Source organism: Diabrotica virgifera, chromosome 7, assembly GCF_917563875.1.
Source record: "Diabrotica virgifera virgifera chromosome 7, PGI_DIABVI_V3a".
NCBI classification, from domain to species: Eukaryota; Metazoa; Arthropoda; class Insecta; order Coleoptera; family Chrysomelidae; genus Diabrotica; species Diabrotica virgifera.
The window spans coordinates 205,210,886-205,237,236 of NC_065449.1; the positions used below are offsets into that span (position 1 = coordinate 205,210,886).

A 26,351-nucleotide genomic window follows, 5' to 3' on the forward strand; every position below is an offset into this window, starting at 1 on the left:
TATTTGTTGATTTTCCATTTGTGCACGCTGTCACTGTTTGACGCCAGTATAATTTTTTTATGATTCGTACATCTTGACTATCAACTCCTTTATCATTTAATTAATTTTAATTAATTTGTGATGTAGACGATAGACGTAGACGATATAATGTCGAAACCATAAACTATAATAACATAATAAAAGCTATCAAGAACGCAGGGAAAATGTGCAATACAAATTGCAAAAGAGATAAGGATAAAAAAAATGGTCAAGCGACAAAGAGACTTATGGAGATATAAGTCTCTTTGTCGCTTAATAAAGTTTGGTGAGAAGGGACCTAAGTTATTTAACACCAAACAAGCTACAATGGTTATCGAGGAAAATTAAGCTTAAGGGATCTGAAGAGAAGTCAAGCTACATGTCAGAAGAATTGTGTTAAGCCAGCAAACCGAAATGGCCAAATAGTAACAGAGAAAGAAAAGATAATCAAGATTGTTAAAGAATTGTACACGGAACTATTTAGAGAAAAAGACAAGAAAGATGGCATGTTAAGTTGAGAAGTGGAAAATGTGGGTTCAGAGGACATTCCAGAAATAATAATTGAAGAAGTTTCAATAAATGTGTATAAGATTGTTCAATACATTCATTTTTTGTAATGTAAATTTACGGATAAAACTGATAAGCAGTTTCGTATATTTTATGATATGATAAATTCAAAAGTATTTTTAGAATTTATTCAGTACTCGGATATTTGAGATAATACCAGTTTTATTAATTTATAAACAAATAAAAAAGTCTAAATAAACAGATAATCAAATGTTGTCGTCTGTATGATACTATTTATCTTTGTCAAATAAAACAAAAATTAAATTAAAAATTTAATCAATCGCAAGTGGGCGGTTATGGAAGAGCGCCGACTTTATCAATTATTACTTTCAATTTTGCAGTCAGTGAACCTCTAAATGTTATAATTCCATTGTGTCTATTTAGTGGCATAAGTAATCAAAACGTCCTTTAATATCATTACTAGGAGTCAAAGAGCTTAAACTCGTCGACACAAACAATAACAACAGGTCAGACTGTAACTAATCTGTTCCTTTTTATTACTTTTTAATAATAAAAAAAAATTATACGATGTCTGCCCTCAAAGTATCTGACCTTCGTTTATAATTATTTCGCAATTATTTTTTCTTAGGGCGAAAACTAGATGAGTTCTGTAACTGAGTTTTGCCAAAAATTGTTGTAAAAGATTATATGAATGAGCTAGTGCATTATCGTATTAATTATGAAATCAGACACAAATTGTCAAAAATGGGACCGCTTTTCTTTTCACTGCGCCTCTCAGTTCTTTCAGGACTTAAATGCATAAAATTTTTTTATTGTCTGACTTTCAACAACATAATTATTCTGCTTTTGGTATCATAACCCTGGACTGGTCTTTACCTGTCTTGCTATGTCCTTCCATTTAGATCCCACTTGTCTTATACTTGTCACCTCAATTGTTTTATATCCATGGTTTTCAGGTCGTCTTCCACATCATCAACCATCTCGATCTGGGCCTTCTTTTTTTCGTCTTTCTATTGGCTTCCATTTTTTTTTCATTTTTTTTGCTGTTTTTGCATCTTTTTATCTCTGGACATGTCCCATCCATGAGTCTTTGACTTTTCACAAATCTTACAATATCATACCCTCCTTACAATTCATTAACCACGTCGTTTCTCCTGATTCTCCATGTGTCGTCTTTCTCTTGCACCGGGCCATATAATTTTCTCAGTATCTTTCTCTTGAATATCAGTATCTTCAGGAATCGACAGGAGTGGCGATTTCTTTGCGAGCAGACCAAGATCCACAATAAAAAAAGGTGAGATACTAACTCACATCGTCATGACGTCAAAGTTAGAATAAATAAAATATGGAAAAAAGAATGGAAAAATATTACAAGCATGTCAAAAATTTATATTTTTCTTTACATCAAGAACTTCCTCCGCCACCTGAATACATATTTAAATATAACCTGCCAAAGCAAGAGATTTCTACTATCGTCAGATTAAAAACTCGACACGGGAAATATGAGGCACATCTGCACAAATTAGGAATAATTAATTCATCAGTCTGTTTTTGTGATAATGTTTCGATTAGAGATTTAAACCATATTTTCTTGGAATGCAAAATTAACGAGAGATATATAAATCAATTATACAGGGTGTAACAAAAATACAGGTCATAAATTTAAGCACATATTCTGGGACCAAAAATAGTTCGATTGAACCTAACTTACCTTAGTACAAATGTGCACATAAAAAAAGTTACAGCCCTTTGAAGTTACAAAATGAAAATCGATTTTTTCCAATATATCGAAAACTATTAGAGATCTTTTATTGAAAATAGACATGTGGCATTCTTATGGTAGTAGTATCTTAAGAAAAAATTATAGTGAAATTTGGACACCCCATAAAAATTTTATGGGGGTTTTGTTCCTTTAAACCCCCCCAAACTTTTGTGTACGTTCCAATTTAATTATAATTGTAGTACCATTAGTTAAACACAATATTTTAAAAACATTTTTGCCTCTTAGTACTTTTTCGAAAAGTCAGTTTTTATAGAGATATTTTGAATATTTGTCAAATCCACCACATATTTGTATATGGCTCAGTACGATTATGGAGACTTGGTAATAATATGAAAATTTATTTATGATTTACATTTTTAGGTATATTTTGAACCATATTAAAAAAGAAGTAATATCTCGATAAAACGTGCCTTCTCGAAAAAATACAAAGAGGCAAAAAAGTTTTAAAAACACTGTGTTTAACTAATGGTACCACAGTAAAAGTTTAATTGGAACATACACAAACATTTGGGGGGTTTAAAGGAACAAAACCCCCATAAAATTTTTATGTAAACATATTAAAAAAGAAGCCGCAACTCGATAAAAACTGCCTTATCGAAAAAATACTAAGAGGCAAAAAAGTTTTAGAAATATTCAATTTAACTAAGGGTACCACAATAATAATTTAATTGGAACGTACACAAAAGTTTGGGGGGTTTAAGGGAACAAAACCCCCATAAAATTTTTATGGGGTGCACAAATTTCACTATAATTCTTTTTTAAGATGTTCCTGCTATAAGAATGCCACATGCCCATTTTCAATAAAAAATCTCTAATAGTTCTCGATATATTAAAAAAAATCGATTTTCATTTTGTAACTTCAAAGGGCTGTAACTTTTTTTATGTGCATATTTGTACTAAGGTAAATTAGGTTCATTCGAACTATTTTTGGTCTCAGAATATGTGATTTAATTTATGACCTGTATTTTCGTTACAATTTATTACAATTTACGACAAACACAAGTTCATTTTCCAATTAGTATAGAATATCTACTAAGTTGTCATAAAATGGAAATATTTAAATTACTCATAAACTACTTGAAAGGAACAAATATAATCATTTAAGTGAAATACGTATAAATATAACAAAACTAATAAATTGAGGTAAAAATAAAATAAAAATCTGTGGCTAACGGACTCGCATCCAAGCCATTTTTTCACACACACACCAAGATCCCCAACGGATTGTCGAGCCATTTATGATGATGATGATCTTTCTCTCGAATGTCTTGACTTGGGCTTCATCTTTTTTCGTCATTACCCAGGTTTCCCAACCATAGGTTATTACGGGTCTAATCCATGTTGTAACGGTGCGAAGGTCAATGACCACCCCTTAATTTTTTTTGTTGTGTTTAAGACCATATTTATATTACTACCCCGGTATAAGCATTTTGTCTAATAGTTTCGTATTCCGAAGCCGCGAATTGTCTCATGATTTATATCTGAAGTAGGATGTTTACATGAATATTTTTAAGTTTCTCACAGACGTATGATATTGCATATTCTTTTTTACATTCCAATGTATTTTTCGTTCTTCATAGTATTGGATCATCCGATTTCTTTTGTTTATCTTCGGCGAGTTATCAAAGAAGTTTAATGGTTTCTCGAGACGAAAGTCTAGAGTTTGTTGATAAGTAGTACCCATTAGACTCAGATTACTGCCGCTACCGACTTTGGGACTGTGGGAAATATTTATCTAAGATATAAGTGGATCAGCGATAAAATTTGTCAAGTGTTTTGAGTCGACAATCGTCGTTAGAGCTGACTTAAGCATTTTCCATGGGAAGAATAGGTGGAGTGAAATATTGAGGTCTCTTTGTGTATTCTTTTCATTGATTGAATGAGCGTTTTTTGGTATACGTCAGAGGGTTGAGCTTGAAGCGTAATTTGCAACTCCTTATTGGCAAAGATTTGATTGATCGAGTGTTTTGGATCTGATGTTGGTAGAATGGGAGGTAACTTCTTTTTTTTTGAAAGAGAGAACCCAGGTTTGAAGGAGAACTAAAAGAGTTCCGTTTCTGCCATTATCAAGTTCAGTTCCGTTAGGGCCGTCATCAAGTAGAGTTCCATTAGGGCCGCCATCGAGTTAAGTTTTGAGTTGCAGTCAGTTCCAGCTTAGTGAAAGTAAAATGTAGTTACAAGTTCGGCCGGTTGATAGTTAAATCAGCCCGGTGATGCATTGCGGTGTAATACAACGGAACTCCGGCAATTTTAGCTGCTATTAGGCGATTATCGATAAAGTTTACCACTTTTGGTATCAGTTTTTTTTACATGCAGTCAGATCCAGGATTTATGCAGAAGGAGTAGAATTTTTTGTTACTAGTTTAACACCCCAGTTAAAGCCTAAAGTTTGCTAGTATTTTTTGATTCCGTTAATGAACTAGATAACAAATTCTTTTTTTTAATATTTTTGTTCGAGTAAGTGCTAATTTACTTTGACAATGCTGAATTTTTCTATAAAAGTTTTTTTTGATGAACTATGGAGTTTTTTTAATGAACTATGGATAACCTGATGTACTTTTGTTGTACCAATTTAGTGACTTTGGTGAAGTGAAATCGCGTCTTGGACTTAACCACCAAGAAGAAAAGGACTGATAAACAACGTATATTTTGTAAACTTTCTATTTTATTTCTTTTGGTAATCACAATCTCTATTTTGTAGACCGTAAGAGATCATAAATTTAAATTCATTTTTTTTTTGTTTGAATAAATAATGTTTAATTTGCTAAATACAATCTTATTATTTCTCTTTTCCTTCTGTCTTGTATCGTAAGAACAGTAAAAAATTGGCTGAGTATAGTACAGAATAAGATAAGGTACGTTACGTTATAAGTATTTTGTATATGGTATATATTTTTTATTTGACTATGTTTTTGTTTTATTTTTATTATCTTTCCTTTATTATTTCTATTTTTTGTATAATTTTTGGTTCCCATAAGGTAACCAGTGGCGCCCAATATTTTATTTTTTAATTTGACATCCTTATTTTGATTTTTCTAAGCTAATAAGAGTATACTATTAACATCCCTTAAAGATCCACCCCCACATCTCTTCCGATTCTGAGCTTTCTGAGGCCATGTCCTTCATTGTGTAACATCCCCTAATATGACATAACATCTTGTCAAAATTCTATTCCCTTTTCATGTTATACAAATGTCACCCTCTTTTGGGGCATGTTATAATGTTATGTATATAACCATTCCATTTTGATTCTTTGTCTAATAATTTCATGTCATCAATGTTTTATTAACATAGTATGTATGCTTCCCAATGAAAATATGTGCATTAATTTCGCTACATACGGGATTCTTCCGATTGATTTCTGTACCCAGATAGTGAAGGCATCCATACGTTTAGTGGTATAGTTGTCTCTTGTTAGGTGTTCTTTTGAAGGTCATGTTGTTTTTGTTTTGTTTGTTTCTTTTATGTCAGTCGTTTTTAGTTTTTATTTAACGCTTCCAGTAGTCGTTGGTTGCTCCTACTAATGATAGCTAAACTGTCTGTATATGCAGTAATTTGTACTGTTTTGGTATTTATATGGCCGGTTACATTGGTTTTTCTGATGACGACAACATTATAATCGACAAAAACAATCAACGTCAACCAAGATCGGATGGAAGCTTCCATTTTTATCTCTGTTATGTTGTTTAGGGATTATAACCGTAAATTGACGACACCGGTAATGATTTTTTTAAGCATATTGTCGATATTAGCGACCATTTCCAACTGATCCACACCGAATCATGTCTTTTGTTGTTCTTTTTTTAAGCAATTTTTAAATTAATTTGGCATACATTTAAATCATTCACAAATTCTCTGTTAGAATCCTTGAAATACCAATTTTTGGAATTCAGAGTCCGCTTCTAGTTCGGGCACAGTCAAAAGACCGTCTTTAATCTCAAGTCACATACTTTTATATATTCCCTTGTTGGTTGAGCTCATCGACCAGAACTAGGGTTCTGTCAACTGTCAACAGAGGAGCTGCCATTTTTAAACCGATTAAACCAGCATTTCATTTGTGTTTTACTCATAAATTTCATCTCCAAAGAATTTTTGCAGCATTTGAATATTTTCTGCACAATTTTTTCGAATTTCAGTAATAACAAAAGGCGACGAACATAAAAAGGCAATGTAATCAATATGCTAGAACGAACTAGAGATTTATTGATTACGCTAGTACTCCATAGATGGCGCTGTAACGTGTTGGCGCTAAGTTAAAAACACATTTGTATAATTTGGGATAGATCTTTTACACTGGGATTATAAAATGCGTAGTATAATGCATGCGGGAACAATGCAAATATTAAGGCTAAGAAGGGAAAGTGGCAAGTGTACAAACCTTAATAAAAATACTTCCTCTGGATTTCTAGATGTCTAGATTGACCACTGCAAGAATCTACATGATAAGTCATAAAAGAGTACACCTGAATTATCATTCCCGTATTATCACATTCGGACGAAGCGAATTCTTGAAAGGCGACCAACGGTAAGTAAAAGAAATAGAGGCAGACCTCAAACAAGATGTGCTGATGATTATGATTATCACATGAATAACTGTTGATGATGATTATTACACCGAACTAAAACCAAGTGGAAAGTCTGCGAATATAATTCACAAGAAAATTAATTCTGATGAAAAACTATGAATTCCATAACCTATTAAATTAAAAATTCAACCGTTAATTATCTATACAGGTATATCTTACTTCTTGTTGGATACGTAGAACCTCCTCTTGTTTGGCCCTGATCTCCTCTTCCAATTTTTGCCTCTCGGCGGCTTCCATGTTCTTGCTCTCTTCCAAACGCTCCATCATGGACTGTAACTCGTTCTGTCTCTTTTCCATCTCTTCTTTGGCAGCCTGCAATTGTTTCAATTGTTCCTCCAATCGTCTAATCATCTCTTGAGCTTCCATATAGTTAGCTTGACTTCTTTCCATCTCTTCTTGCATGGCTAAAAAATGATTATAAATAAAAATGATATCAATATTGTTTAAACAAAAACCAAAAATCGTTTAAGATATTTAGTCTAGGTACGGGGGGTTGAGTATGTACTTTTATGTCCCCTCGGTACATGCTGACCGTGCTGCCTCAGAGCGCGTTATTCAAAGTTCCATATCTTCGTCAAAAACTAAGATAGAAACACTGACCAATGCATAAAATATTCACCTTGAGTTGTTCTATAACTTCCATTAGGCAAATTTTCAACGTTGATAGCTTAATTTTGTTTAAATCTGTTATAAACACATTAATTCATAATTTTTTAGTGAAATTTTTAATGTTTAATTATTGTAACTTTTTTATTAATAATTAATTATTTATTAAAGTAATTCTGCAAAGTTTTTTTAAGTTAAAACAAATACCTTTAAAGTGAAAGTTTTGAAAGTTAACACGTTGACGGACAGAACGTCTATGGACGTCTAATTTCCATTGATGTAATGTGACACAACATCTATAGACGTTGCATTTTTCCCTATTCTACTTTGCAAAATACATATAGTGCCACAACACTTGCTTATCCATTTAACGCACTGTCCGTCAACGTGTTAATCGTTCGTATAAACGCCGGGTTATATGTACTTGGAAAACCTCGATCCAATGCCTCTTGTGCAATTGTTTTTCACGAAATTTGTTAAAATTTAGGTTCTAACAATCGGATCAAACTTTACCAAGCGCCATTTTATTCATTTTTTCAAAAGGATTATCTCTAATAGTTTAGGATATACAATTATTTAAACCTGGTTTCTACCAAAATTTTCAGCCTAGTACCTTCGAAAAATTGAATCTAGGCACAAAAAAAAACATAAAAAAAACGTCAAGGTACCGAGTTGACATAAAAACATACTCAATTCCCCTCGATCCTAGACTAATTAAAATGATACATAAAGTAAATACATAATTACACTTTTATAAAAAGAACTTTTTATAATACCACGTTTTTATTATTTATAGGACAAAATAAAATTCTATTTTGCTGACGTCACAAAATAGAATTTCATAAGGGGAGAATCGAAGGTTGCTAGGCAATGTGACGTCACTAAAATAGAATTCTATTTGGCGTGCTCCCACTGCTGAATATAAAATTATAAACTATTTTGTTGTTTTAACTCTTATGTCGTGAAAGAATTTTTTAATCGATTTGAAACTCATATAAATTAAAGAAAATGTTTAAAATGTTAAAAAATTAATGAAACATGTTTCGAAAGAATAACTGTGATATACCTTAATATAGCTAGTATTATATATTAATAAAATATGAAATATTAATACGCTAATTAAAGTAAACTAAAAATAATATAAAAAAAATAAGGAACACCCGGGGTTTGAACCGGGGACCTCTAAATCTGGATTAAATGGCTTAAAATTCAGAATAAAACGCAATGCATCCATGTAAAAGCCATTGGCGTAGTTAGGGGGGGGGCAGAGGTGGGCACGCCCCCCCCCAGAATTCTGGTGGCCCACCCCAGAAAAAAAACACAAAAAAAAAACGAAATTTGTATTTAGTATTATAACTCCCCACCACGGTCTGCGAAAAAAATTTTTTTTGAAGTTCGTGCTTCCCATTTTTCCGGTTCAAGACAAGATTTATTCACAATCAATATAGGCAACCCACATTACAATCTCGGATGAAGTCGTGCTAGGTATACGCAGACACCAACATGACGCAACTCGCTATACTATGCGCCAGTCGATTTAGCCGGGATCTTGCCTTAACAGCAGTGTTGCCAACCTTTGTCAACCAATTTACCGTACCTGTAGTCCGAAATTACCGTATTTTGCGGCGTATTACCGTACATTATTTTAAATTACATTTGGATATTTTTGGCGTAATAATATGTTACAGTATGTCCGCAGATTGAATTTACAAGAGGACAAATGGACCAAAAAATGAAAGATACGGAAAAAAGTCATTCTTGATGAAAATTTTTGCTTGTTGAGAAAATATCATTCACCATAAGAAACTTTAATTTAGTTCTACAGGGTTGGTCAAAAATACAAAAAATATCATTTTGCGCAAGAGTAAAAATGCCGTATTTTGCAAAATACGAAAAAAAGTAATCCTTGATGAAAATTTTTGCTTGTTGAGAGAATATCATTTGCCATAAGAAACTTCAATTTAGTTGAACAGGGCTATAATCAAAAATACAAAAATTTGTCCTCTGTAAACTCAATCCGCGGACATACTGTATACATAATATTCTTGTCATTTTCTGTAAATAGAAATTATAGTGCATTTGATATTTAGTTTTTTGTAGCCAGTATAAGCTAATAAATTTACAAATATTTAAAAACTTTACTTTAGACCTATAAACAAAATATACAAAACTTATAAACACAAACAAAACAAAAACAAATGATGGTATTTTTTTTTTTTTTTTTGTTTTTTTATGGCATTGACTTGGGTGTCATTTAGCCAGTCACAACTTTTTTTTTGTTTTCTGTTCATACATAAGGAAGGCAATGAGGTCCTTAGAGTTCCATAGCAAACTCTTCTACAGCTCTCTACTCAGTTCAAAAGCTGGCCGCTATGGACTGTCCAAGTTGCTCACCACATTTTCCATTATGTATCTTCTTCTTCTTCTTCTTCTTCTTTTTTCATATGTACATAATATACTAAATTATCAGGATTAACAAGTTTAGAGATTAATTTTAGTTTCACAGATAAATTTCATTAAACAATCATATATATTCTTGCTGTTCAGAGACAATAGATAGGATACATTGAAAGGTGGAAAAACATTACATTTTATTAAATCTTGGATTAAATTATATGTGCATGGAATATATTTTGCGCACTCAAAGAAAGTATGATTTAAGTCACCAACCTTCTGACATTCTGTACAAAGATTTGAATCAAAAACTTTAATTCTTGCTAGATGTAGAGGGAAACATGCATGTCCAAACTTCATTCTAATTAATGTTGTTATATATCTTCGAGGTACTACGTAATTTTTAAACCAATATATATTTGGAACAGAAGGTTGAATCAGTGAATACTGAGATTTGGATTGTTTACAAAGATCTCGCCATGATTGACTCCACTGATTTTTAACTCGATGCTTAATAGTGTTAACTAAGTCAGATATGCAAAACTTACGATTATGTGAAGTACCATATTCAATGGCTTTTTTAGCCAACCTATCAACATATTCATTATGCGTTAGTCCTATATGAGCCTTAACCCATAAAAAGTTCACGCTTCTTTTATTTATATGAATTTCAAAAAGGATTTTCTTAATTAGTAGGATATAAATATTTGAATTGTTATTGGGAAAATCTATAGTTTGAATAGCAAGAAGAACAGAGAGTGAATCGGAAATAATTGTTGCAGATATATCTTCTGATTCTTTAAAATATTGCAGGGCCTCATAAATTGCTATGGCTTCAGCACTGAAGATAGAAAAATCATGGCCTAACTTAAATATTTTTTCTGTTTTAGTAGCAGGTATGAAAAAGGCACATCCAGTGCCAACTAACGTCTTAGATGCATCTGTATATATATTTATAGAATCTGGCCAATTATCTAAGAATGTTCTTAAGATGTTAGAGCTAATATTACTGTTTTCATGGTAACTTGGTTTTACTAATTTAACTGTATGTAAAAAAGAATGAAAATCTTCGAGTCCAAAACTATCAATCATGTTATAATCACAGTCAAAATTTAACAGATCTCGAAAAGCCTCGCAAAGGGGAGGAGAGTTCTTTAGCTTCCAGTATTTATTAGTTAAATCCGCTACATTCAGCTTGTTAATATTTTGGTAAAGACCGATATTTAGGTAACGAATTTTTATTAAAAATTTCTGGCTGAGATATTTCCTTCTATAATTGAGTGGAATTTCTAAAGCTTCTACATGTAAAGCTTTATTTGGGGTTGATTTCATAGCTCCCAAACAGATACGGAGTCCTAAGTTTTGTACAACGTCTACTTTGTTTAAAATATGTTTAGAAGCTGAGCCATATAGAATACTACCATAATCAATTATAGATCTAATATATGATCGATAGAAAAGCAAGGAAGTTTCAACATCAGCTCCCCACCAAATCCTTGAAACTGATTTAAGAAAATTTAGACCCTTATTACATCGATTTATCATAAAGTCAATATGTAATTTCCAAGTCAATTTACGAACAAATGATGGTATAATATGAAGGTTTTCATTATTCGAATAGTAAAAAAAAAGGAAAGTGGGAAACTATTCCATATTTTCAATCTTAATTTCGTCATCATTTTCAGACGGATTATAAATATATAAATACGATGGAAAATACTACAAATAAATAAAATTTCTTGATAATCTCTGAATTATTACCGTACATTTACGTACGGTAATGATCATGTTACCGTATACCGTATTTTGGCATAAATTACCGTACAAGTACGGTAATTACCGTACGGTTGGCAACACTGCTTAACAGTCAGTTTCGCGTCGGCGCGGCGTTATTAAATTTTAGTGTTCTGCCAGGCGCATGCGAGTAAAGCAGCGATTATTGCAGCGACACATACATACAAGATTTTTTTGTGATTTCGAAAATTCAATGTGATATTGGCTATTGCTGTTTTTGTCAGATACGATTCGACAATAAAATAGGTGTTTTTCACTTACTTAGTATTTACGATTTTGAAAGGGAACACAAACAGGTAAGATTATAATTTTTACTAATTTATTGATGCATGTTCTAACCAGGGGCTTTGGCTCATGCGCACTGGTTCCTGCACTTTTTAACCGTGAATGGTTGTAAATCATTCAGCCTGTGGTTAGAGCAAGGGGACAGTTCCTATGGTTCAAATACTACGAAATAATACCACAGGAAACTGTAAACTCTTTAATGTTAAAGGGAAATCAACATTGAACATAAATAAACAATACTCTGCGAGAGAATTATACTCTACAATAGTTTGTTATTGTTAAACAAAGGGTTGAGAAATACATGGTGTGAGCTGCGAGAATAACTACACTACTTACGAACATGAGAGAGAGTGTTAGCAACAAATTCGTTGTGGCTAGGCGTCAGAATCTTGCACATACTCTTCTATTTACACTAGAGTGGGGCACTGCACTTTCATACACTTTACTGTTTTTTGACAACAGAGATACTAAATATAATAAATTGTTTGTAGGTACAGAGCCCTTGAGAGAGTTGGCATCATAGCTTACGCGAGCCAATAGTGCCTAAAACGATCGGCGCTACACTAGGTACATACTTAAACGGTGTCTAATTTGCTACTGGTGACTTACTAAAAAGAACTACCGGTGGTTCGAGGGGGCGAAGGGGAAAACTACGAGAAATGTGTTGTTTTGGCATAGCAACAGCAACAGCTGAGCTCAAGTTTTGGGAATCAGTGGCTCGGGCCACAACTATTTATCTGTGTTCCATCAGCGGCGTGGGGAGTTATTTTTTCTCGCTGTGCACAGTTTAAATGCAATTTGAACATTCTGCCACCACCGGAAAAGCGGCCATCCATATACAAGGCGGAGAAGACTACACTACGCGACAAACGACAACACGATACCTAACAATTTTACATATATGCATATATATATAACGCAGCTGGTTTAATTTGATGAGGCGACCATGTCATCTGAAGGGAGGGGGCAAACTTTTGTGATGGACCTGGTATATTCACCATTTGTCGTTTTAAGACGTACGACTCTAACCTTACCGTCTTTCCCTGGTATTACCTCTAATACCCTAGCTAGAGGCCACTTTAATGGAGGCGTGTCTTCATTTTTTATTAAAACAACTTGATCTACTTTCAGATCTGTTTGTGGGCGTAACCACTTTGGGCGTTGCTGCAACCTGTTAAGATAATCTTTTGTCCACCTTTTCCAGAATATTTGCTGTGCCTTAGTGCACCTTTGCCAAGATGTGAGTTTATTGTCTAATTGTTCTGAAATATCTTTGTCGGGATACGCGGTTACTGGACCACCAATGAGGAAGTGCCCAGGTGTGAGTGGCTGCAAGTCGGAGGCGTCATTTGATATTGGAGATAGAGGTCTAGAGTTCAATATTGCTTCAACCTGTGCTAATATTGTGTAGAGTTCTTCAAAGGTATAACTAGAGTTACCTAGGATTCTTTGTAAATGGTATTTTACACTTTTGATGGAAGCTTCCCAAAGCCCACCGAAGTGAGGAGCCCTAGGGGGAATGAACTGCCATTGCGTTTCATTCTGTGATAAATATTCTCTAATTGTGTCATAATTACTTTGGGTTTTGAAAAAGTCATAGAGTTCTTTCAGTTGATTTCTTGCCCCTTGAAAGTTCGAACCATTATCGCTAAATATTTTGGAAGGGTTACCTCTACGAGCTATGAATCTTTTGAGAGTCGCTAAGAATGCCTCTGTGGTGAGATTGGAGATAAGTTCTACATGTACCGCTTTCGTGACCATGCAGACAAAAACTGCGATGTAACATTTCGTTACTGGGGCTTTTCTCAATTTTGAAGATTTTACGAGGTAGGGTCCTCCAAAGTCGACACCTACTTTGAAAAATGGGCGGGATGCACAAATCCTTTCTTTGGGGAGATCTGACATAATCTGTTCAGCTACTTTTGCGTTGAATCTGTGACAAATAGTACAAGAATGGATAATGCGTTTAATTTCTCTAAGAGCATTGAGTGGCCAATATCTGAGTCGGAGATTTGAGAGTGTATTTTGCGGTCCTGCATGCCGCAAACGAATGTGTTCTTTTTTGATCATGAGTGTGACAACGTGAGCTTTGGAGGGGAGCAATAGCGGAAATTTTTGATCGAAGGGTATCTCAGCGTTAGCGAGCCTGCCGCCTACGCGGAGGAAATTAGAAGAGTCGAGAAAGGGATTCAAACTTAATAACTGCTTATTTGACAAGGGGCGATTTGCGGAGATTTCTGCAATTTCTTTTGCAAAATAATGCGATTGTATGGCTTTCACTATGCGATCATGCGCTTGAGAGAGTTCAGAGGTGGAGAGCGGTTCAGAATTTTTCTTTTTATTTTTCAGTACTTGAGTGAATCTTAATACGTACCCCACTGTACGTTGAAGGGTGGAAAACTTAGAAAAACGAGAGAATAGAGATAGCCAAAAATTTTCAGGCTGAACAAGAGTCGTAAGAACAACTTTCTTTTCTTCGGGTAATTTGAGAGAGGGTGGGGGTAGGTTATTTACTTGCGGCGTTTCAAAGCCTGGGTTTCGCATGAACTCTGGGCCATGGAACCAAACTTCCAAATTACTAGGTTGAAATGAGCCTCTAGACAGCATGTCGGCTGCATTATCTGGGGATGAAACGTGCCGCCACTGGAACGTTTCACACTGACTCTGTATTTGACTGACACGATTAGCTACAAACGTGTTCCATCTACTTGGGTGAGAATTTATCCAATGTAAAGCAATAGTGGAATCAGTCCACAAATTTACTGAGTGAGGGCGGAGATCATTTTCAAATATACTTAAAATTTTTGTAGTCAACTTCGCGAGGAGCAACATGGCACATAACTCTAGTTTGGGGATAGTGATTATTTTCTTGAGAGGGCATACACGACTTTTACTGGAAATTAAGTTACATGAAATACTATTATCTGAGTATTTAACTCTGAGATACAAAGCACACCCATACGCTGATGAGCTGCTGTCAGCGAATCCATGAATTTCAATACGAGAGACATCTTTACTAACTTGCAATTGTCTAGGGATGACGAGATTTTTTAACTGGAGGAGATTTGACACAAAATCTTGCCAATATTCAAGAATAGCGGAGTCACAGATGGGAGTGTCCCAATCAATTTTTTGCAGCCAAAGTTTCTGCATAAGGATTTTTCCATTTACTATGACTGGATTTACTAGACCTAGGGGATCATATGAGGAGCTAATTATCGACAAAACTTTTCTTTTCGTGAGAGGAGTGACTTCTAGAGCAGTGGGGACAGAGATTTTAAATTCATCGGTAGCGGGGTTCCATTTGATGCCTAAAACTTTGCAGGGTAAGTCATCTAAATTTAAATCTTTTTCTTGGGGGTCAGAGTGAGAGATTTTTTGCAACATCTCTATTGAATTGCTGCACCATTTGTGTAATTGAAAACCAGAGTTAGCGAGGGCGGAGTTTAACTGAGTGTACAAAATTTCTAATTCAGAGAGAGAGTGCGCTCCACACAAAATATCGTCAACATACGTTTGGTAGAGGAGCGCATGAGAAGCAAGAGGGAGATTAGTGTTTTTCTGTGCGATGTCCTTTAAAACTCGACAAGATAAGTAGGGAGCAAAAGTTTGACCAAATGACACGGTTAAGAGTTCAAGACATTCCAGTTGATCTGAAGGGGAGTTGCGCCAAAGTATGTTCTGCAAAAAATTTTGTGTGGGGTCTGTTTTGATTTGCCTAAACATTTGACGTATGTCAGCGGTGAGTGCGAGGGGGAAAAGACGAAATCTTAAGAGAATGTCATACAGATCTGATTGGACCTGATAACCTTTAAGTGCTATATCATTGAAAGAGAGCTTCGAGCTGCTGGGACAAGAGAAATCGTACACGACTCGAGTTTTTGTCGTAACGTGGTCGCTTCTAATGACGGCCAGGTGGGGAACGAAATACTTGTTCTGCGAGAGCGAATTCGTAAGGGTTAGAGGTATGGGTCGAGCGTGACCTTGAGCTACATAATCATTAATAAATTCTTGATAATCTTTCAACAGATTGGGGTTTTTCTGAAGTTTGTTTTCTAGCGATAAGAAACGCCTCTTTGCTATAGAAAAGGAGTCACCTAGCTTGAGGTATTCGTCGGGGGTTTTAAAGGGCATTTTTACAACGTAAGTGCCATTTTCTAAAATTTTAGTACTGGAGGTGAACAAATTTTCAACAATTTCATTTTCAGGTGCGGAGTGGGAGGAAGTGTCAAGAATTTCTTCTTGATTCCAGAATCTATTTAAGAGAGTATCTAGTCATAAATTTTCTTCATTATGTTCGAGGGAGAGAGCGTCAGAGATACCTGTAAACGCGTAAACTTTTTCTTTGGGGGTATTTTCGAGACAATGTTGGGGGACATTACCAGAGATCACCCAACCCAAATGTGTATTAATTAACGATGGGAGTCCTTTACCTAAATGTAACAACCCATGAGATAATAGCGAGTAATAAATTTCAGCGCCTCCTAAAATTTGAATCTCGGACGGCACTGCAAATGTGCTATCAGCTAAGCAACTGATTAAATGTGCAGGTATATTTAATTTTGCGGGGTTTATACTATACTGTGGCAGACGTTGTGAAATGGTATCGATAACAGAGCAATCAATAACAAAATTCCTTTTATTAACTTTTGAATTAATTTCCAGCTTAACTTTTTCGCGAGAGATTAGCGTTTCTTGTCCGGATAAGCCGGACACATGCAAATTTTGTGTTTCAGAGGGTAATCCTAATTGTTCAGCCAACTTTGTTGTTACAAAACTATTTTGAGAGCCGTTGTCTAATAACATTTTAACAGTCATGGGTTGACCGTTGTGAGAGAAAACTACCACTTCAGCTGTGGCTAGCAAAACTTGCGATTCCTGATTTCTATTTTGTGTAACTGCGTTGTGCGAGCTCGCGTAAGAGACATCGGTTTGTGACCTATAATTTCCACGATTTACATGGTTACCTGCTTGGGGGGCTTGGTTTGGACGCTCTTGTGCGTCTGGCGTAGTACTTTGACGCGAATGTGCGTCCTGTTGCGAATAGCGGCGTGTGCGAGAGTCCGGAGTATGATTCCTTGAATTATCGTGGTAAGAATTATTTTGCCGTATATTAGAGTGCTGTGGGTGAGTGTGATTATTATTCGTATGATAAGTTTGGGAGCGCGGCGCATATTGAGTGTTGGAGTTTGCCTGTGAGTCTAAGTGAATCAAAGTGTGATGCTTTTGGCGACAAATAGAACAACTTATTGTTGACCGGCAATCCTTGATTGAGTGCTGATAACCTAAACAATTGAAACACAGCTTTTTCTGTTTCACACTATTAAATCTTTCGCGAGGAGGGAGAGCGGTAAATCTAGCGCAAGAATAAATTCTATGAGCACCGTTGCAAATCACACAAGTAGCGTTAAAATTCGGAGAACTGGGGCGTGAGTGGGGGCGGTTTCGTGGCGAGGGGGGGCGAGCATTAGATTCACAACTTGCATGCAAGTTAACCTTAGGTTTGAACGCGACCGTTTTATTTTCTTGTACATTGTGCTTTTTCTCATTAGCGTTTTCAAAACTGGACAAATTTTCTAAAATAACGCAACATTTATCTATAAAATCAAAAAATTCTTTAAGAGTGGGGATTTGAGCAGTTTTGCGTTCTTCTTCAAAGGACTTTCGCGAGTTTGCATCTAATTTTTGTTCAAACAGAAATACTAAAAGAGCCTCTGTCAAAACTTTATCGGTGAGATTTAGATTATTGAGACATTCGATATCCTTGCGCAGCGATGAGGCAAACTCTCTCAAAACCTCAGAGTTACACTTATTAATTTGGGGGAAATGTACAATATTTGACAAATATTCGTTTACTACAATAGATTTGTTCTCATACCGGTCTCTCAATGTCTTAAGTGCAACTGCGTAATTAGAGTCTGTAACTTTTAAGGTATCAATTAACTTAAGGGCGGATCCCTTTACTAAGGTACGTAAATAATAGAGCCTCTCAGCATCTTTAAGCCGAGAGTTACTGCCAATTAAAGCTTCGAAAATATCTATAAAGCCTCCCCATTCGGAAGGGTGTGAACCGTCAAAACTTCCGAGCTTAATGTCAGGTAACTTAACATTACTATGTAAATCTTGAGAGACAGGTACAGAACTATTATTGCGTAAGGGGGTAGAGCTACTAGAGGGGGACAATTTTTTAATTGAATCTTTCAGCGCGGCGATACTAATAACAAACATTTCTTCCGTTACCTCCCTGTCTTCAGAATCTGACAAATTGTCATTTTCTGCTACTAAAATCTCTATCGAGTCTTGTGCGATTGAGTACTTATCAAAATATTTCTCTACAATGTCTAACTTTGCTTCAAAAATTGAAATCGACTTAGTACCCTGTGATTTTTTATTAATCCAATCCTGAACGCGAGTTACCTGCCCTTTGGCAGCTGTCCTGTTATTACATAGCGATTTGTAATCCATTATTTAACTTTTATATGAGCAAAATACAAATTTTCATCAATTTACTTCCTAAGAGATTTGAGTTATGCACTAAAAACAAGGTCGTAGAAAAAACTATGTTAAATACGCGTGTATGCTGAACTGAGTAAACCGACAAAAAAAACTTTTTATACTAGCGATACCTGTTATACATATCACCTTTTTCATGTATCTAAATACTTATACCTACCTATTTACATACAACATAAAAAAAAATCATATATCTTAATCAGCGTAAAACGAATAAAATGCATCATAAACTGTAACAATTACGAGTTACACCCTGTAAATCCTAAAATGTTTTCATATATTTATACACCTAAACTCGAAAAATTAATATTATAACTCATCATCATTGTGAGATTAAAATCAGTTTTAACTATTTCTACTTTAAATATTATGAAGAAAAAACCTGTCTGTAGTCCACTTGTCGGGTCGGGGTTTCAACTGCTAGATTGCTTGCGGTGTTGCCGTCGCTTCAAAACTTTCTTGAGAGCCTTGAAGCTTTCTTGATTGGAGCGTTGGCGGTGTTGATTCGTCTGCGATTCTTTTGTTTCCGAAGAACTTGTATTCACGCGCTAGCGATTCTGCCCGGGCGCGAGTTGGTTTAACCGGAGACAATGTCTTTAAATAGGAGACTTATTACACTTTATTGTCTATGCGTGCTTAGAGAGAGAGAGAGAGAGAGAGAGAGAGAGAGAGAGAGAGAGAGAGAGAGAGAGAGAGAGAGAGAGAGAGAGTCCGAACGGACTCCAAACAATCTTAAGAGATAGAGTGAGCTTGTGATGCGGGAAGGACCTTTGATGCCCTTAAGAATGGCTTTAGGATACTATCCAAAGGGGTGGAATGTGGGTGTAAGAGCAAATACATCAACTAAGGTCAGCCAAGGGCTGAAATACTAAAATTAATAGGCTACGAAGGGCCATTTACCCTTTGAAGGCTCGAAGGACCATTTGTTCTAACCAGGGGCTTTGGCTCATGCGCACTGGTTCCTGCACTTTTTAACCGTGAATGGTTGTAAATCATTCAGCCTGTGGTTAGAGCAAGGGGACAGTTCCTATGGTTCAAATACTACGAAATAATACCACAGGAAACTGTAAACTCTTTAATGTTAAAGGGAAATCAACATTGAACATAAATAAACAATACTCTGCGAGAGAATTATACTCTACAATAGTTTGTTATTGTTAAACAAAGGGTTGAGAAATACATGGTGTGAGCTGCGAGAATAACTACACTACTTACGAACATGAGAGAGAGTGTTAGCAACAAATTCGTTGTGGCTAGGCGTCAGAATCTTGCACATACTCTTCTATTTACACTAGAGTGGGGCACTGCACTTTCATACACTTTACTGTTTTTTGACAACAGAGATACTAAATATAATAAATTGTTTGTAGGTACAGAGCCCTTGAGAGAGTTGGCATCATAGCTTACGCGAGCCAATAGTGCCTAAAACGATCGGCGCTACACTAGGTACATACTTAAACGGTGTCTAATTTGCTACTGGTGACTTACTAAAAAGAACTACCGGTGGTTCGAGGGGGCGAAGGGGAAAACTACGAGAAATGTGTTGTTTTGGCATAGCAACAGCAACAGCTGAGCTCAAGTTTTGGGAATCAGTGGCTCGGGCCACAACTATTTATCTGTGTTCCATCAGCGGCGTGGGGAGTTATTTTTTCTCGCTGTGCACAGTTTAAATGCAATTTGAACAATGCATGTATTGAGATAATATAGGAACTGTAACAGATAACAGATAGAATATAATGGCCAAAGCTGTAAAGAATTTTGTAAGAGATTTGAAAATAAGGAGTATAGGTATTGTGTTGAATTTTAATATTTTTGTTCTTTCTCTGACGGCAGATTTTTTTCTCTATGACTCAAGTGCCGACTGCCGGGCCTTGTCGTTCATATCGATTACGTCACTTCCGGCGCAGCGCCGACCAATCCTGCCAGCGGGTGGGGTCAATAATGGGGTCACTTTCACTTAACAGTTACTGGGTACGTTCGAAAAGTTTATTTGCCGTGATGCGCGATACAAGAGAAATACACTAACGTCCGAACATTTTTCATCTAATTTTACCTCATAACTTATAAGGGAAAAGGAGTTGACGAGAGCTCAAAATAATCGAGACATATAGAAAACTAAAATCAAAAATAAAAAATCGTTTTTTTAGCAAAAAGATTAAAATTAAATCTCAAAAATTTAAAAAGCTATAGTACACATTATGTCCATATGGCATTTGAAAGTTGCTTACACATTTTTGTTTATAGCTTTGTTCATTTAATCATTTAATATTGTTGTAGCTGAGATCTCAATAAATGGATCATCAATCAAAATGAGCCACAGTAATGTGTACATATTATGTAAGCATGACCATCTGTTTTTATTTTCTAGATATAAACATGAAAAAATTTAAGGATATAAGGTCATATTTTCAAAATACCCAATCATCGGTTCGCCATTCAAGCTCTTCACAAAGCGAGAACTCTGTCCCATCTACAAGAACCGAGCAAGCAGTTCAAAATGAAGAAGGAAATAATGTAGAGCAGTCTCTCGAAAGTCCAGAAAATATTTGCGTAGGGATCGCAGACGTAGCTAGCTCATCTACCATAAGTGCCGAAGATAAGGACAGTTCTTCAAATAGTTCCATTTTGGCTGAGAGTGATATTAGCCGAGGTGATACGGGAACGGAAACATTGGGGTTGGGGACTCTTCAAACCGGGCCAATGCAGCCAATTTTAGTTTTCCCAAAATCGCGGTTTGGAGCTAAAATGAGGTCGTTTTCTTCCACATATTATGAAACATATAAAAGCTGGTTAAAATATAATAAAGTGGAAGATAAAATATATTGTTTTGTGTGCAGGCATTTTGGCAAACAGAACGTACGAGACCAGAATGAAAAATTTATTAAAAGTGGTTTTAATAACTGGAGGAAACTGTCAGAAGCCTTAAAAAAACATTCGGAATCATCGGTTCACGCTGCATGCAGCCAAATGTATATAAACTATCGCCAAACTGCGGAAGTCGGAGTCAGAGATGTTTGCCAGCAAATTTTAAAACAAAAAGAAAAGGAAGTTATTCAAAATAGAGAATATTTAACTAAAGTTATTGATATAATACTAACCCTGATTCGTCAAGGTTTGGCTTTGAGAGGGCATCGAGAAGATGTATCGTCTAAGAATCGAGGCAATTTCCTGGAAATTGCTCAAGTTTTTGCCAAATATGATAAGCAATTTTCTGTCCACTTTGAAAAATACTCCAATTATTGCAGTCCAGACATTCAAAATGAAATAATTGAGATTATATCAAGCCTTACTCTGCAGGAAATAGCTAAAGAAGTTAAAAACTGTGGTTTCTTTTCGTTAAGCGTGGATGAGGCAAGGTGCTATAAAGAAGAACAATTATCATTGATTATAAGGTATGTCATAGATTTAGAAATTGTTGAAAGGTTTATAGGTTTCATTAATTGTTCTGACTCTAGAGATGCTCAGGGATTAGCTAGGCTTATTTTAGAAAAATTAAGTAAACATGGTTTAAACGAGCTTCCTATAATAGCACAGTCTTACGATGGCGCAAGCGTCATGTCCGGTAAAAATCGAGGCTTGCAGGCTATTATAAAAGAGAGTCATCCTAGTGCTGTTTATATACATTGCTTAGCACATAGACTAAATTTAGTTGTTGTTGATTCGTGTGCAAATATTGCATTGGCTAAAGTTTTTTTTAATGGCATCGAAGCCTTATATGTGCACTTTTCACATCCCGGTCATCACGCCAACCTGCAAAAGTTATTAGATAGCCTTGGCGTTAAAGCGAGCCGTGAATTGGGCAGTCTATCAACAACTAGATGGAGTTGTCGTTTTGAAAATTGCAAAGCAGTGCTTATAAACTACGAAACCATTAAACTAGAGTTAGAAGAAGAAATCGCCGAAAATAGAGATAAGCAATCCATAGAAGCGATAGGGCTCTTGACCACAATAACTAAACCTGAATTTGTAGTTTCTTTACATATACTCCATAACGTACTTTCTATAATTAATGTTCTAAATAAATGTTTCCAAGACACAAATACTACTCTTGGTCAGGCTAGTGATCTAATAACAAGTACTATTGAAACTTTTAAAGGTTACAGATCTGAGCATCAGTTGATGCATTTTGTAAATTAGATATGGAGAATGCACAAGATTTCGTAGACAATTATAAAAATATATTGAAAATTGATACTTTCTCTTTAAATGCTGAAGCTGTGGTTATGAAGAATATGTTGCAACTAAAAGGACATGAAATAAATATAGATAATATAATGCAGCATATTAAAAAAGAATATTATCCCAACCTGTATAAACTGTTGCAAATTTCTAGAATATTGCCAGTAAATTCTTCTAGTTGTGAGAGGAGTTTTTCAGCTATGAGGAGAATCAAAACTTGGCTAAGAGCTACTATGATTCAGGATCGATTTTCTAATCTCTCAGTAATACATATAGAAAATGAAATCGTAAAAAATAAAATAACAGCTGAAAAAGTTTTATGTAAATTTGCTGAAAAAAATAGGAAATTAACTCTTGTTTAGACAAGAGTTAATTTCCTAGAAGCATGTTTCTGTAGCAAAATTATAATAAGATGTATATGTTTTACCTAAAATAACATTATTATAATTACTTATATGACATGTACCTATACCCGTTACTAAAAGAATTGGTTTTTCATTTTTATTTTTGTAATTTTATAAAAAGAACCTTTGTAAAATTATAACTTGTATTCCTAATTAATAAAGATTTTAAGTTGTAAGTTTAGAAAATGGTTTCTGTTCGTGTGACTATGTATATGATCAGGTAAAAAAAAAGAAGCAAAATTGGTGATTTTTTTAATGAAAAATGGGCGTGGTGCTCAAAAAAATTTTCGCCTCCGAGGCGGGCTTTTCGGGTCCCTTAATCATACTTCAAGATGCTCAGGGAGCCGTGCCCCCCCCCAAGCTCAAAGTCTAACTACGCCAATGGTAAAAGCTGTTGAATATTGCATTGTCGTCGAGTTCTGAGCTATTCTGAAAATTTCAGATGTCTAGCTAGTCGGGAAAGTATGTTTAAAATCGATTACAAGATTTTTCTGGTCACAGTGACAAAGAACAAGTGAAGTACATATATAAAAACGTTTTAATAGTTCATATTTTAAGCATTACCTTTGATTCTATCTTCATACTCTTGCTGTTTCTTTTCGGCCCTTTCTCTTGCCGCTATTTCAGACTGGAGCTTTTCTTTCTGCTGTTGTTTTGCCATCTTTTCTTCACGCGCTTGCGCTTTCATTTGTTGCACGTCGATGGTATCAGGTTTACGTCTGCGCATGTACAGTTCGTGGTTGCCCATACAAAGAGCGAGAATTCTCTTGTTGATGCGCACGCGTGGAGCAAAGAAAACGAAATCGGGTGCTTTCTTGTCGATGGGTTTGATGATGAACTTCCGATCGTTGAAAGAGATGTTGCGGATTTCCGACCACGGGAAACCGATTTTAGGTGTAAGTCTGAAATTAAAAAAAAATAGGTAAAGATTTTTCTTGCATATTGATTATATTGTTTCAGTTTGTTGCGTAATGGTTATTTTGGGCCGCGCCCCTAGAATAGAGCACGAGCTCTAAAGGCAAGTACAATCGTAATTATTGGTAAAAATTTAAACAAAAGATGGAGTTCAAATACTTGGGAATGCACACCTCTAAGCTCGTGATCACATAGCGAAAGAAAACATATACGACCAATAGGCATATGCCCAATATGGCGCAGAAACATGCATCATTACAGAAAAAACAATAAACCTTATTTTTGAAAGATATTGAGAAGGATATCGGGACACATTATTAACAGAATAACAGAACGCTCAGTAGAACTATGGTGTTGGTCAGTGGGAAGATCAATGAAGAGGTGGTTTAAGGCGAAGTAAGCACCGAGGCTACAGAGATGGAAGATGTAGATAACTGGAGAAGATCAGCAGAATCTAGATTTATGAGATTCTTCGAGACCCGTGAGACTTGGTAGTTAGGAAGTATCTCTTTATACTCGGTGCTGGTACAAATTCTGTGAGATGAGTACAACCGAGTCAAACTTTACAGCTTAACTCCATCCTTAAGTAACCATCCATTTTCTAGCTTCTCGTGGGACAAAAATGGACCATGGACAAACAAAGTACATAGCATCATTCATACGAAAGCTGTCGAACATATTACAAGCCATAATTTCGAAGATAAAGCGGAACTACTAAAAAGTAGTAAAATCTCGATGAATATCACCAAGACCCAAAAGGGGTCCAGCAAGCGAGGCAGTGAGCAAAAAGTTTAGCAAGGCCTCGATCCAAATGAGTCTCGATAGCAGGGATAAAACCTCCCCTAAAGCCAAAAACATTTTTGTAGGGCATACACAAGAGATCTGTGAATTCTTACTTAAATATATCTAAAGATTCCTTTAGATTTAGTAATAGAACAAAGAAATGATTATAAAATGAAGAATTTTGAACTAATACTAAATATTATGATACATATATGTATACAAACAATATACGAAGAGGAATATTTATCACATCTACTTGCCACTGTATTATACATATTTCAGGCTTTTGGCTTCATCAGATACAGGTTACTTGCAAAGCAGAAGCGATGAGAATCATGAAACATATCCATTCATATAGTGGTGTTTAATACACAACCATTCAGTCTGTAAATGTCTAGCGCACTCTTCAAATAGAAGTAAACCTAATACCGACATTCCACCTCTTGTCTTAACTGGTACTAGATTGCACCTGATTTTTTCATACATAATCTAAAAAACGCCCGTTGTGTAAAATAATTTGGAACTTTCTACTTCTCAACAAAAGTATACATGAAAAGGCACAGAGAATGTCGTAGTAGTATTAGATTTTGCTTTTATTTGGTTCTTATCTACCTTTCTCTTTCTATCTGGTATTATTGGTGCGAAGATTGAAAACATCAGTAATACGTTTAATGCACATAAAGTTATTCTGCACTTAAGTCACACAACTCTTGCGAAAGTAGTACAGAAAAAATACAGGGATTAACTACACAACACATGTAACATCTTCCTTATTACATATCTACATGAGCAAAAACAAATATGTAGTCATATTACCACAAAATATTATTGTATGTAAAAAGGGAAAAGATTAATGATGCCACATGTTTAATATATCTTTCGATTATTAATAATGCATTAAATTAATAAATGATTCAAATCAAAATTTAATTCCGTAAATTTATCTGTCATTGTAATAAATAATGTATCATATCTCATATCATATATGCGGCATCTCATTAAACTGACAAAAGCCGATGTTTAGGTAGTAGTCCAAGAGGCAGCTCTGAAAAATTTCTCTGAATTTACTAAAGCTAAAATTTACTAAAAAAGAATTTCCTAAAAGGGTGTAAAATACAAAACTTATTCAATTTTTAAATTATGATTTTTTGACATATATATCGTACTAGTGACGTCATCCATCTGGGCGTGATGACGTAATCGACTATTTTTTTTAAATGAGAATAGGGGTCGTGTGCTAGCTCATTTGAAAGGTTATTCAATTACCTATTCATTAATATAAACTTTTAACATGATTGCTTATACAGGCAGTCCAAAAAATTTTTGGACACTCTGCATAAATAATGACCTTAATGTTTATATTACTGCATAGAGAATTGAATAACCTTTCAAATGAGCTAGCACACGACCCCTATTCTCATTTAAAAAATAGTCGATTACGTCATCACGCCCAGATGGATGACGTCACTAGTACGATATATATGTCCAAAAATCATAATTAAAAAATGGAATAACTTTTGTATTTTACATTTTTTTCTAATTCTGTAAATAAAGCAGTTTACA

The 26,351-nt window shown here is 35.1% G+C and overlaps 1 protein-coding gene across 3 annotated transcripts in view; it reads right to left on the bottom strand.

The window, feature by feature from the left end:
* The window catches only part of LOC114339667 (moesin/ezrin/radixin homolog 1), a 298,913-nt gene that overhangs the window by 19,495 nt on the left and 253,067 nt on the right, over positions 1 to 26,351 (bottom strand). For all 3 annotated transcript variants that reach the window (XM_050657231.1, XM_050657230.1, XM_050657229.1), the window contains 2 exons: positions 23,655 to 23,992; positions 7,075 to 7,319 (listed from right to left, as the gene is read on the bottom strand). In XM_050657231.1, the coding sequence (XP_050513188.1) occupies positions 7,075 to 7,319; positions 23,655 to 23,992 (583 nt within the window). The remainder of the gene's footprint in view (positions 1 to 7,074; positions 7,320 to 23,654; positions 23,993 to 26,351) is intronic.